The 12,990-nt window shown below is 49.4% G+C and overlaps 1 protein-coding gene across 6 annotated transcripts in view; it reads right to left on the reverse strand.

The window, feature by feature from the left end:
- Nucleotides 1-12,990, reverse strand: part of EHMT1 (euchromatic histone lysine methyltransferase 1) — a 236,509-nt gene that overhangs the window by 136,201 nt on the left and 87,318 nt on the right. For 4 of the 6 annotated variants that reach the window (XM_064366036.1, XM_064366038.1, XM_064366035.1 and 1 more), the window contains exon 2: nt 4,294-4,357. The exons of 1 other annotated variant lie outside the window; for it this stretch is intronic. In XM_064366036.1, the coding sequence (XP_064222106.1) occupies nt 4,294-4,357 (64 nt within the window). Of the gene's footprint in view, nt 1-3,723; nt 3,743-4,293; nt 4,358-12,990 lie in introns of those variants that run through there. One more of the 6 variants, XM_012445199.3, reaches the window with a different exon arrangement.

A 12,990-nucleotide genomic window follows, 5' to 3' on the forward strand; every position in this document is an offset into this window, starting at 1 on the left:
GCTGCCGCCCGGCACCCTCCTTCCCGGCTGTGTTCTTCCTGGTGCTTATCACCTCGAACACAACAGATCTGATCACCTGTCATGCTGACCGTCTGTCCTTCCACCTAGGACGTTAAGTCCTGTCAGTGCGAGCGCTTCATCCGTTCACCGGTGTACTCTGAGCACATCGAGGCGGTCTGGCACCTCATGTGTGTATTCTGAATAAACAGCTGTGTTTTAAAAACCCTTAGCAAAACAGAGTAAGCGGAAACTTCCTTAACTTGGAGAAAGCTATATACCAAATCCTACAGCATATGTATATTTAAATGTTAAACTAATCGCATATAAGATCTATGACACTACCAGTGTCTAACATAAAAAGGCAGCATGGATAACACCAAAGGGAAAGAGAAATGTGAAGGGCAGAGCCTGGAAACGAAGGCAAACTGTTCTCACCTGCACCTGACGCCATCATTCACTTAAAACAGCAGAACCAATTAGCAACTAAAACACAAGAGTACAACAAGACTGCTGAATTTGAAATCGTGTCACAAATCAAGGACATTTCTTTGTATCAATATTACCTATTCACAAAAGTAAGGAAAACTACAAAGGGTATTAGAAAATCTGCCAAGATTACTCAAAGCCAACATGTTGGGGTAAAAAAAAAGTTAAATAGAGGGCATTTCATCCTCCTAAATGGGATGACAACATTACAAAGCTGCCAAGTCCCCTCAAATTAAGAAATCTACAGGCTGGGCACAGTTGCTCACGCCTGTAATTTTGGCACTTTGGGAGGCCAAGAAGGGGCAACTGCTTGAACCCGGGAGTTCAGGACTTGCCTGGGCAACATAGTGAGACTCCATTTATACCAAAAATAACAAAATTAGCCAGGCATGGAGGTGCACACTTGTAGTCCCAGCTATTCAGGAGGCAGAGGCAGAAGGATCACTTGAGTCTAGAAAGTCAAGGCTACAGTGAGCCATGATTGCACCACTGCACTCCAGCCCAGGTGACAGGTCTCATAAAAGAACAAACTGAATCCAGCTCCCCTTCCCCACAAAAAAATTGGTGAGGGGGATTAAACACCACGAACAAGTGGGATTTAATCCCCAAAATGCAAGGTTGGTTTAATAGTTAAAAATGAATTAATATGCCAAATATCAACAGAACAAAATAAAGGACAAAACCACATAAGCACCTCAATAGACAGAAAACAACACCTCTTGTCAGCCAAAACACTTAGCAAATGGTTTGCTAAGAAAAGAGAGCTTCCTCAATCTGACACAGGGCATATATGAAAAACCTACGGAGAACATCACACTTAAAGGCAAAAGCCTGGAAGCTTTCTCCCTAAGATCAGAAACCAGACAAGGATGTCCATTCTTGCCACTTCTATTCAACCCTGCACTGGAGATTCTAAGTAGGGCCACGAAGGAGAAACAGAATAAAAGGTGTGCAGATTGGAAAGGAAGAAATCAAATGAGCTCTAAAGATGGCACAAGCTTTTATACAGAAATTCCCAAGGAAGTCTAAATTATTAAAACTAATAAAGGAGTTTAGCAAGGTTACCCAATATAAGATCAATATACAAAAATCAATTGTATTTCTTTTTTTTCTGAGATGGGGTCTTGCTCTGTTGCCCAGGCTGGAGTGCAGTGGTACCATCTCTGCTTACTGCAACCTCCTTCTCCCGGGTTCAAGCAATGCTCCTGCCTCAACCTCCCCAGTAGCTGGGATTACAGGCACCATGCCTGGCTAATTTTTGTATTTTTAGTAGAGAAGGGGTTTCACTATGTTGGCCAGGCTGTCCTGACCTCGTGATCTGCCCGCCTTGGCCTCTTAAAAGTGCTGGGATTACAGGCGTGAGCCACTGCGCCCAGCCAATCAATTGTATTTCTACACAGCATCGATGATCAAAATGAAAAAGAATTTCTAAAATAATTCTATTTAAAATAGCATCAAAAAATATAATACTTAGGGTCTGGGCATGGTGACTCACACCCATAATCCTAGCATTTTGGGAGGCTGAAGAAAGCAGATCACTTGAGCCCAGGAGTTCAAGACCAACCTGGGCAACACAGGGAGACAGTGTCTCTTAAAAAAAAAAAAAAAAAAAAAATTAGCCTGGTGTGGGGGCTCGCTCACACCTGTGGTCCCAGCTTCTTGGGAGGCTGAGGTGGTAGGACTGCCTGAGCCCAGGGAGGTGGAGGCTAGAGTGAGCTGTGATCACACTGCAGCCTGGATTACAGAGGGAGACCCTGCCGAAAGAAAAGAAAACCCTAGAATAAACCCTCACATTTAAAGCCAACTGATTTTCAATGAGGGTACAAGAATAAGTCAATGGGGAAGAAAGGTCTTTTTCATAAATGTTGCTGGGACAACTGATTAGTAACTTGCGAAATAATAAAGTTGGTCTCCTACTTCAAACTATATACAAAAATTAACTCAAAATTGATCAAAAACCTAAATAAAAAGATAAAACTATAAAACTCCAAGAAGAAAAAAAATGTGTTTGTGATCTTCTATTAAGTAATGATTTCTTAGATGTCAGACCAAAAGCACTAGCATCTGAAAGAAAAAAAACAAACAGGTAAGGTGGACTTCATCAAAACTAAAAACATCTGTACTTCAAAGGACACCATCAAGAAAGGGGAAAGACAAGCCACAGCCCAGGAGAAAATACGTGCAAATCACATGGCTGATAAGGGACTTCTACTTGTATGAAGAACTCTGAAACTCAACAATAAAAATCAATCTAATTTGAAATCACAGAATCTAAAGAGACATTTCTCCAAAGAAGACACCAAGATGGCCAATAAGCACACGCAACGATGCTCACCATCGCTGGCCGTCAGGAAAATGCAAACCAAAACCACAGTGAGATGCCACCTCACACCCACCAGGACGGCCACAGACGCTAAGAACGGTGGCGAGGATGTGGAGAACCTGGAGCCCTCCGCAGCTGCTGCAGGGAAAGCGAGACGGTGCAGCCACCGTGGGGTCCAGCAGCTCCCCGGAGCAGTCAGTCCGTGGCTCAGTGTCCTAGGCAGCGTGTACAGGAGCAGGGCACAGTCAGGGCCTCAAGGGCACTGTAATAACCCGGTGCTTGTGGCATCCGGCGTCATATAGGAAACAAGTCCCACCAGAAAGGTCAAAGGAGGGGTGACCACAGAGAGAGGAGGAAAGAGCCAGAGAGCACTGGAGCCGACAGAAGAAACAGTTCAAAGACACAGACGGGACGGCAACAGGAAGGAGCCAAACAACAGGAAGAAAGCACCCAGTTTTTCTTTCAGGCTGCAGGAGGTGGATGGCGCGCACAGCGGGTGGGGGCAACTCTGGAGGGCCGGCCGGGGGTGGCAGCAGAGGCAGGTAGCGGTCCCCACAGCGCACAGCCAGTGGGTGGATGGGCACCCACAGGCACAGAGAGGCCGTCTGGGGTGCCAGGAGGACACGGCAGAGGCCAAGGCCTGCAGCCCACGAGGGGCCGAGCAGGCTCCAGTCGGGAAAGCCTTAGGCAAGGCCAGCGTCTGAGCTGGTCCCACAGCCGCCAGCCTTGTGGGGTCCAGCCACGACACTGTACTCCGAGGCTGCCCGGCTCTCCGTTCACTGTGGAGCACAGCACAGTTCGTGTGGCGCCGTCGCCCTCATTTCCTGGGGGCGCTCTTGGTGCAAGCTCTACAAGCACATGGGAACCCTGCACCACACCTTACAGAGGAGCAGAGCAGCGCAAACTGCCCTCACCCGGCTCTCCCTCCACCTCCTAGCAACCACTGCTGTCCTCCACGCCTCGGTCACAAAACTGGAGCCATGCAGTTTGTGGCCTTTTGGGTCTGGCCTCCTTCACTTAACAAACCGTACATAAGCTTCGTCCGTGGTGCGGCGTGAGTCCTGCTGTGTGTTCTGCTGTGCTGCTGACCGCTGTCCCACTGTACGGATGCACCACGCTCTGTTCATCCAGTTCATTGTCAACTGAGGACACCTGAGTGTTTCCGGTTTTCAGTGACATGAACAATGCTGCTACAAACATTTGTGTGGCCCCTCACTTTTAATTTTCTGGGTGCACTTTAAGACAAGGATATGCAGGATTTTTGCTCTTCCTGCTTGGACAAATGTGTTCTCTCTCTGGCAGAGCTCTTGTGTGTGCCTGTGCCACTGTGTCTATTTAGGAACGGGATACGCGAGAAACTATACCATAAACCTAGGTAAAGCGAAGAAAGTCAGAAGACGGGGACAAATTAAGCGAGGAAGAGCAGCGGGTTTCTAGGCTGGAGGGAAGCGCTGCTCCGGTCCCTCGGTGCACAGCGCCCTCACCTTCTCCCAGCAGCTCGGTCTTCACACAGCAATCCTGCTGAGGCTCCCCCCTCGCCGGAACTGCCTGTCAGAAAGAAACAACAGCCGTCAGCCGGGTCACAGGGAGGCCGACCGTACAACACGTCAACACAGCTTTTCCAATGATCACCATTTGGAAAAAGTCAAAAAATCCTGGTTACAACATTCACTATTAGCTGCTGGACAGCGGGTTACAGTCACCTCCAAGAGAAGAACTGGCACTCAGAACCCAGTCCAAGGAAACTTCTGTTGTATTTCTATTTTTGGAGACAGTTTTTTAACAATAAGAACGTATTCATATATTATTTATGGAATTAGATATCTGAAATCTTTTGGCTCTGTTACAGGAATGTTACAATTTATTTCAAAATGCATTCTGCTGCTGACAATTATTCATATATTTCAAATGTCCAACCTCCTACAAAAAATTATAGAAATAGATAAATCAACAAAATTCAATGAGAAACTTAAATCACTAAATATTTGAGATTAAGCATCTAGTATGTAGAGACATTTATTGTACAAGGCCTCTTAAAAATTTTTTGTTGTTGAGACAGAGTTCACTCTCTCGCCCAGGCTGGGTACAGCAGCGAGATCTCTGTTCACTGCAACCTTTGCTTCCACAGTCTTCCAAGTAGCTGGGACTACAGCTGCACACCACCACACCCGGCTCATTTTTGTATTTTCAGTAGAGACAGGGGTTTCCTCATGTTGGCCGGGCTGGTCTCAAACTCCTGATCTCAAGTGATCCGCCCACCTCGGCCTCCCAAAGTGCTGAGATTAGAGGCATGAGCCACCGCACGGGGACATAAACTTTTTTTTTTAAACAAAAATCCTTGCCTTCAAGAAGCTTAGAGTCTGGTTGGAAAAGTGAACATAAACCCAGAAAACAGTCACAGCAAGGACTCTCCCGACACAGCAGCAAGACCGTGGAATCCAAGAAAAGGCACCAGAGAGTCCGCACAGGCCTGGCCCACATCAGGGGTCCCGGGAGGAGGGGTGCTGACCACAGGAGGGAGCCCCGCCCACATCAGGGGTCCCGGGAGGAGGGGTGCTGACCACAGGAGGGAGTCCGCACAGGCCCCGCCCACATCAGGGGTCCCGGGAGGAGGGGTGCTGACCACAGGAGGGAGTCGGCACAGGCCCCGCCCACATCAGGGCCCCCGGGAGGAGGGGTGCTGACCACAGGAGGGAGTCCGCACAGGCCCCGCCCACATCAGGGCCCCCGGGAGGAGGAGGGGTGCTGACCACAGGAGGGAGTCCGCACAGGCCCCGCCCACATCAGGGCCCCCGGGAGGAGAAGGGGTGCTGACCACTCTAGGCAGTTTCAAAGGCCAAGCTGCAAGGTGGGAACTGTCAGGCTGACAACCAAGCCTGGTGACGCGATACTGCAGAAACCCCTTGGTGAAGCCACTGGAAACTGGAAGTGGGCAGGAAGCCTCCGGGTCAGGGTGATCAAACATGAGCAACTGAGCCAGGCATATTTGGTGCTCCAGGAGTCCACGACCAGATGAGGAAAGGCACAGACACGCCTGAGGTCGCTAGGAGCAGCTGGTCAGAGGGATGCAGAAGGCCGACCACACCCTGTTTCCATCCAACAGGTAAAAAGTGTAAGAGTTTGCAAAAACCTGGGTGTCCAGCATCTGGATGAGAAAATGTGTCAACAGTGGAGCCTCTCAACAGACCAGCTCCTCCTCACAAAGCACCGGGCCCCACCTGTGGTGGATGTGGTTACTGCTTTTCAGGGTTCAGATCCATGACCTGGCTGCCCTCTGAGCCGACTTGGTAACAGCTGACCTAACTGCACTGCCCTCCTCAGGAGCTGGTCTCAGCAATGGTGGCCAGCCCACCCCTTCATGGGCAGGCGGCGGGGACCGGGTATCCATCTCCCAGCCCCCGATCTCTCACTGCCAAACCAGGGACAAGCAACCCAGCTGCTCGTGCCAGCCCTCAAGCATGCAGGCACACGACCTTTCCTGGCTCAGCACAGCTGTACGACAGCCAGCAGCCTGCACCCTTCGAATCTACCCACCAACAGGAGTTCTCCGGGATCCCCGCAATCCTTCCAGCAATCCAGGAGGTCAAAACTAATTTCATAATAATGCTAGAACCTCAGCGGCCTCTTTTACAGAGACAGTGCCCAAGCAGTGTTGTCAGCCCTGCCGAGTCAGCCAGGCCGAGGCATGGCAGTGCGCTCCAGCAACTGAACTCTTGGCCACCAGGTGCTTCGGGGCTCACCTGAGAACGCTCTGGATGAGGCAGTGAGATGATGGCCTCACTCACATCGGCCTCCAATGTTCCACGTCAGGGGAAGGGGCAAGCAGAGGCCAGGAACGGCTGAGTGGAACCAAGTGTTCCTTACTCACAGAGCATCTTCACTCAACAGAACAACTGGCAAAATCTATGCTACTCAAACCTGGATATTTGACAGACATTTTCACAAAACAGAGTGAACCTCAAAGAAAACAACCAGTAGTATCTGGTGCCAATGTTAAAACTCTGCTTTCTGAATTTCTGAAATACATGTAAATGTGTACCTGTCCCCTGGAGCCTGGCAGCTTCCCCTATTTAAAGACTTTCCTTATGACATGGGAGGTATCATTAGTGACTATGATTTTTGATACTACATAATAAAATGTGTCAACATGGGGAAGATCTTCCTAACGAGGTGAGCGACAGGATTCCCCAAATGACCAGTGCCTAATACTCACAATCACGCATGGGTAAAAGATGCATTCAACATGGGCTTTAACGTCACAGAGGAAGAAGGTCACTGATACAGTTTCACCTTGCTGAGTTTTGGTGCAGTATCAAAGCAGAATATCCACAATTATCTCAAAAGATACCTAAATCCTTCTCCCTTGCCAACCACACGTCTACGTAAGGCCAGATTTTCTTCATATGAGACAGCATCACCTCCAGCTGGGTGCAGAAGCCGATCTGCCAACCCAGCTGTCCCTTCGATTAGCCAGATGTGACAGAGATGGACCAACATGGAAAACGATGCCACTCGAATGAGTTTTTTTCATTCAGAAGAACTTTTCACAAAACCGTTGCTTTCCCTAACATGTAAATAAAATGTTACGTTCACTTTGTTTTTAAATAATTACATGTTTTTTTTTAACTTCACAGTCTTCATTTCTTTTACAGTAAATATCATTAGACACAACCCAATAAACAAGAGCCCTCTGGGGTCCTCGACAGCTTTTACAAGTAGGGCCTTGAGGCACAAAGACCCAGCCCGCCCCAGCACAGCTCCGCCGACAAGGTCTCCTGGCCTGAGACGAGCCGGGTGGAGCACGGCAGGGCAGACTTCACGAAGCTGCGGGTCTGCTGTGCCCCTCACATGCTGTCCCATCCTGGAGGCGCCCACCAACCCCCACTCCCTCTTACAGTCCTCCTCACCAGCAGCAGCCACAAATCCTACCCATGAAATTAAGTTTTCTAACCTTTTGAAAAAAAATTTAAGAATGCTATGTAACACACTACCAAATAATGTCTAAGTACCCACTCTTCTGCTGTGTCTAACCCAACAGCACTCAGGAGCCCTGTGACAAGCCCTGACCAGCATGCCAGGTCTCACACCAGTGTCAGGGACAACAGCACAGACGCCTCTGCCTGCTCAGTAGCAGTCTCAGTGCTCACTTCCGAAAGGGTCAGCTGAGGACGGCCCAGGGCACAGGCGGGGAAAAAAAAGGGCTTACCGCCAGGGAGGAGGGAGGCCGGGCAGAGGCACACAGAGCAGGCTCTTCAAGGCAACGGCTCTGCCCTCTCCTCCAGAGCTGTGCCTCTCCAGACTTCCAGGAGGCTGGGAAGGTTTTCTCCTAGCAAGGGATGCTGCTTCCACAGCCCAGGGACTGCATTGGAAGCAGCATCCCTTGCTGGGAGAAAACCCCAGCCATATCAGGGGAGCTCCTGAGGCTGTTCTCCGAAGCACCAGAGGCTGGCTGCCAAGTCTCCTTTTGGCTGATGGATTCTAGCATTTTATGAAACCTCCAAATTAAAGACAAATTAGTTTACAATACAAATGTAAATGACAGGCCAGATGTGGTGGCTCACGCCCTTAATCCCAGCACTTTGGGAGGCTGAAGTGGGCGGATCACAAGGTCAGGAGATCGAGACCAGCCTGGCCAACATGGTAAAATCCCATCTCTACTAAAAATACAAAACTTAGCAGGGTGTGGCGGTGGAGGGCTGTAGTCTCAGCTACTCGGGAGGCTGAGGCAGAATTGCTTGAACACAGGAGGCGGAGGTTGTGGTGAGCCGAGACCGTGCCACTGCACTCCAGCCTGGGCGACAGTGCAAGACTCCTGATAAATACTGTTTCAATAAAAAGAGGAGGCTAGGCACGGTGGCTCATGCTTGTAATCCCAGCACTTTGGGAGGCTGAGGTGGGTGGATCACCTGAGGTCAGGGGTTTGAGAACAGCCTGGCCAACATGGTGAAACCCCATCTCTTCTAAACATACAAAAATGAGCTGGGTGTGGTGGTGAGTGCCTGTAGTTCCAGCTACTCAGGAGGCTGAGGCAGGAGAACTGCTTGAACCTGGGAGGCAGAGTTTGCAGTTAGCCAAGAGCCAGCCACTGCACTCCAGCCTAGGCAAGAGCTAGAATCCTTCTCAAAAGAAAAAAAGATCAAGATCAAAGAAAAGGAACAATCCCTGGATCTTGAAATGTTTCACAAGCCCTCACCGCCCCCACACACCGTCAGACAAAACCATCTCTAGGCCTCCTCCCCGGCACCCAGTGCGCCCTGAAAACATGGAAAGCCCAATCAGTTCCCATCTCGCGATTCAGAAGTCGTGGAGAGGAAGATACTGCAACTCACATTTCAGAGGTTGAAAGGAGCCCCAGAGCCGTAAGGAGTGGAGGGGGCCATGGTCCTCTCTTGGTCAGTACCGCTGCCAGGGCAGGGTGGGTCCAGACCCCATGGCCCTCTAGGGCCCCAAGATGCCCATAGCCCTCTACGACCTAGTCCCCCAACCTCACAGCAGGAAGAGACTGAGTGCAATGCCCACTCCAGACCCACCCTGGGAGGACAGCCCTGACTCGGGGCTTCTTGCTCCATCAGGAGACCCCTCCTCCCCTTCTGTGTGGGTTGCACCTGCCCGGGAAAGCACATGACACGTCCATTTCCACCTGAGCAACAGACCTTGCATTTTCAGTGCCACAACTTGTGCACCATGGAGGTACACACCAGGACGCCGGGTGAGAGAAAAAAACCAGTGTACGCAAAGCATGAACAGGGAGCATGCACACATTCGATGCTCAAACACTCACGTCGGTTCTTCCACTTAAAAATCATATTATGACGATTTCAGAAAAACAGCTGCTTTGAAGTTCTTTTTATCCTCAGTACATCTGTCCCGAACTCAAGAACATTCAGGAGAAGGTTTCATGTCCAACTTCCAAACTCAAGTTAAAGGAATTCCCAGCCCAGAGCAGTGGCTCGCACCTGTAATCCCTGCACTCTGGGAGGACAAGGCAGGAGGATTGCTTGAGCCCAAGGGTTCGAGACCAGCCTAGACAAAACAGTGAGACCCCATCTCTACAAAAAATGTTTAAAAATTAGCTAGCAGTGGTGGCACACACCTGTAGTCCCAGTTACTTGGGAGGCTGAGGTGGGAGGTTCCATTGAACCTAGGAGGTTGAGGATGCAGTGAGCTGTGGATGCACCACTGCACTCCAGCCTGGGCGACAGAGGAAAACCCTGTCAAAAGAAGAAAAGAAAATGGAAAAGGAAGGAGAGAGAGAGAACAGAAAGAAAAGAAAAGAAAGGAAGAAACAAAAGGAGGGAGGGAGAGAAAAAGAAAGGAAGGAAAGGGAAGGAAGGAAAGAAGGGAGGAAGGGAGGGAGGAAGGGAAGGAGGAAGAAAAACTCCCTCCCAGAGCCTGGGATTTCCAGGAATTCTGATGCTTCTTTCAATTAAAGGGCCTTTTAAATACAAAATCTTAAATAAAAAGATAAGAGGATGGAAGTAAAGAGAGGATACCAAACAGCAATAATGAAGATTCTCGCAAACTAAAGGGGGAGGATTCTTGGGGAACGGGGTGACGGACCAAGACAAATGGCCGAGGGATGTACCCAACGACGACCCTCTCTGAATAGAAATAGCTAACTATTTAGTCCTAAAACTGTATTCTTCTTAAATATTTTAAAAAACCAATCACTATCTTAAATGCCCATGTTTCTTAAAATTAAAACCAACAGAAAATCTCAGAATCTACAACCAGGGCAGGGCCACAAGCCTCCAGTCTTGGGAGGACAAAGTAGCCCAGTCCTTCCCTCCAAGCCCCTAGCTCGGTGAGCCCCTCCCATCCCCGAAGTTCCCCACAGGCTGTGCGGCTGATGTCACATAGCCTCACTGTTTACAGACACAGTGATACAGTTTGCCTGTCCCCACCAAAATCTCACATTGAACTGTAAACCTGAAACTGGGGGAGGGGCCTAATGGGAGGTGCCTGGATCATGGGGCTGGACTTCCCCCTTGCTGCTTTTGTGGTGTATCTCACAAGATGTGGCTGTTGGAAAGTGTACAGCACTTCCTCCTTTGCTCTCTCTTCCTCCTGACGGGCCAGGTAAGAAGATGTGCTTGCTTCTCCTTTGCCCTCCTGTCATAATCATAAGTTTCCTGAGGCCACCCTAAAAGCAGAAGCCTGTACAGCCCACAGAACCATGAGCTGATCAAACCTCTTTTCTTTATAAATTACCTAGTCTTAGGGATGTCTTTATAGCAGTGTGAGAATAGGCTAATACAGATCGGTACTAGAGAAATGAGGCACTGCTATGAAGATACCTGAAAATGTGGAAGTAGCTTTGGAACTGGGTAATGGGCAGAAGCTGGAACAGTTTGAAGGGCTCAGAAGAAGACAGGAAGATGAGGGGAAGTCTGGAACTTCCTAGAGGCTTGCTGAGTGGCTTTGACCAAAATGCTGGTAGTGATACGGACAATGAAGTCCAGGCTGAGGAGGTCTCAGGTGGAGACGAAGCACTTCCTAGAAATTGGAATAAAGGTCACTTTTGCCATGCTTTAGCGAAGAGACAGGCAGCACTGTGTCCCTGCTCTGGGAATCTGTGGAACTTTGAACTTGAGAGAGATGATCAAGGGTATCTGGTAGAAGAAACTCCTAAGTAGCAAAGCAGTCAAGAGGTGGCCTGGCTGCTTCTAACAGCACACATTCATATGCACGCACGAAGAGAGTACCTGAAACTGCAATTTATATTTAAAAGGAAGCAGAGCATAAATGTTTGAAAATTTTGCAGCCTGACCATGTGGTAGGGAAAAAAAATACATTTTCAGGGAAGGAATTCAAGCCAGCTACAGAAATTTGCATGAGGATCTAAATGTTAATAGCCAAGACAATGGGGAAAATGCCTCAGAGACCTTTGCAGCAGCCCCTCCCATCACAGGCCTGGAGGCACAGCAGGGCAGAAGGGTTTTCTGGGCCAGGCCAGGGCCCCGCTGCTTTGTGCAACCTCAGTACACTGTGCCCAGCATCACAGCCACTCCATCTCCAGCAGTGGCTGAAATGGCCCCAGATACGTCTCAGGCCACGGACTCAGAGGTTGCAAACCAACAGCTACCAAGGCTTCCACACGATGTTAAGCCAGCAGGTGTGCAGAGGGCAAGAGTTGAGGCTTCGGAGCCTCCGCCTAGATTTCAGAGGGTGTATGGAAACGTCCAGACGTCCAGGCAGAAGCTTGCTGCAGGGGCAGAGCCCCCATGGAGAACCTCTACTAGGGCAGTGCAGAGGAGAAATGTGGGACTGGAGCCCCATATAGAGTCTCACTGGCTGTGAGAAGAGGGCCACTGCTCTCCAGACCCCAGAATGGTAAATCCACCTTTGGCTTGCACCATGTGCCTGGAAAAGCAGCAGGCACTCAACACCAGCCCATGAAAGCAGCTGCAGGAGCTGTACCCTGAAGAGCCACAAAGGCAGTGCTACCCAAGCCGTTGGGAGCCCACCCCTTCCATCAGTGTGGCCTATAAGTGAGACATGGAATCAAAGGAGATTATTGTGGAACTCTGAGATCTAATGACTGCCCTGCTGCGTTTCAGACTTGCACGGGGCCTGTAGGCCCTTTGTTTTGGTCAATTTTTCCCTTTTGGATTGGAAGCATTTACCCAATGCCTGTATTCTCTTTGTTTCTTGAAAGTAAGCTTGTTTTTTATTTTACAGGCTGATAGGCAGAAGGGAGTTACCTTGTCTCAGTTAAGACTTTGGGCTTTTGAGTTAATGGTGTAATGAGTTAAGACTTTGGAAAATTGCTGGGAAGGCATGATTGTGTTTTGAAATATGAGAAGAACTTGGCACTTTGGGAGGCTAAGGTGGGTAGATCACGAGGTCAAGAATTCGAGACCAGCCTAACCAACATGGTGAAATCCTGTCTCTACTAAAATTACAAAAATTAGCTGGGCACAGTGGCACACGCCTGTAATCCCAGCTACTCAGGAGGCTGAGGCAGGAGAATCACTTGAACCTGGGAGGCAGAGGTTGCAGTGAGCCGAGATCGCGCCACCACACTCCAGCCTGGCTACAGAGTAAGACTCCATCTCAAAAAACAAAACGAAACAAAACAAAAAAAACAGGGTCACGACAGCAACGAATCAAACCTTTTGAGAAAAGGAGAATGGCAGACTAGTGAAGGCACACTTCAGCACACATTTGACGTGCTCGAG

The sequence above is a fragment of the Aotus nancymaae genome, unplaced genomic scaffold, assembly GCF_030222135.1.
Source record: "Aotus nancymaae isolate 86718 unplaced genomic scaffold, 86718_ANA_hifiasm-v0.15.2.pri h1tg000063l, whole genome shotgun sequence".
NCBI lineage: Eukaryota > Metazoa > Chordata > Mammalia > Primates > Aotidae > Aotus > Aotus nancymaae.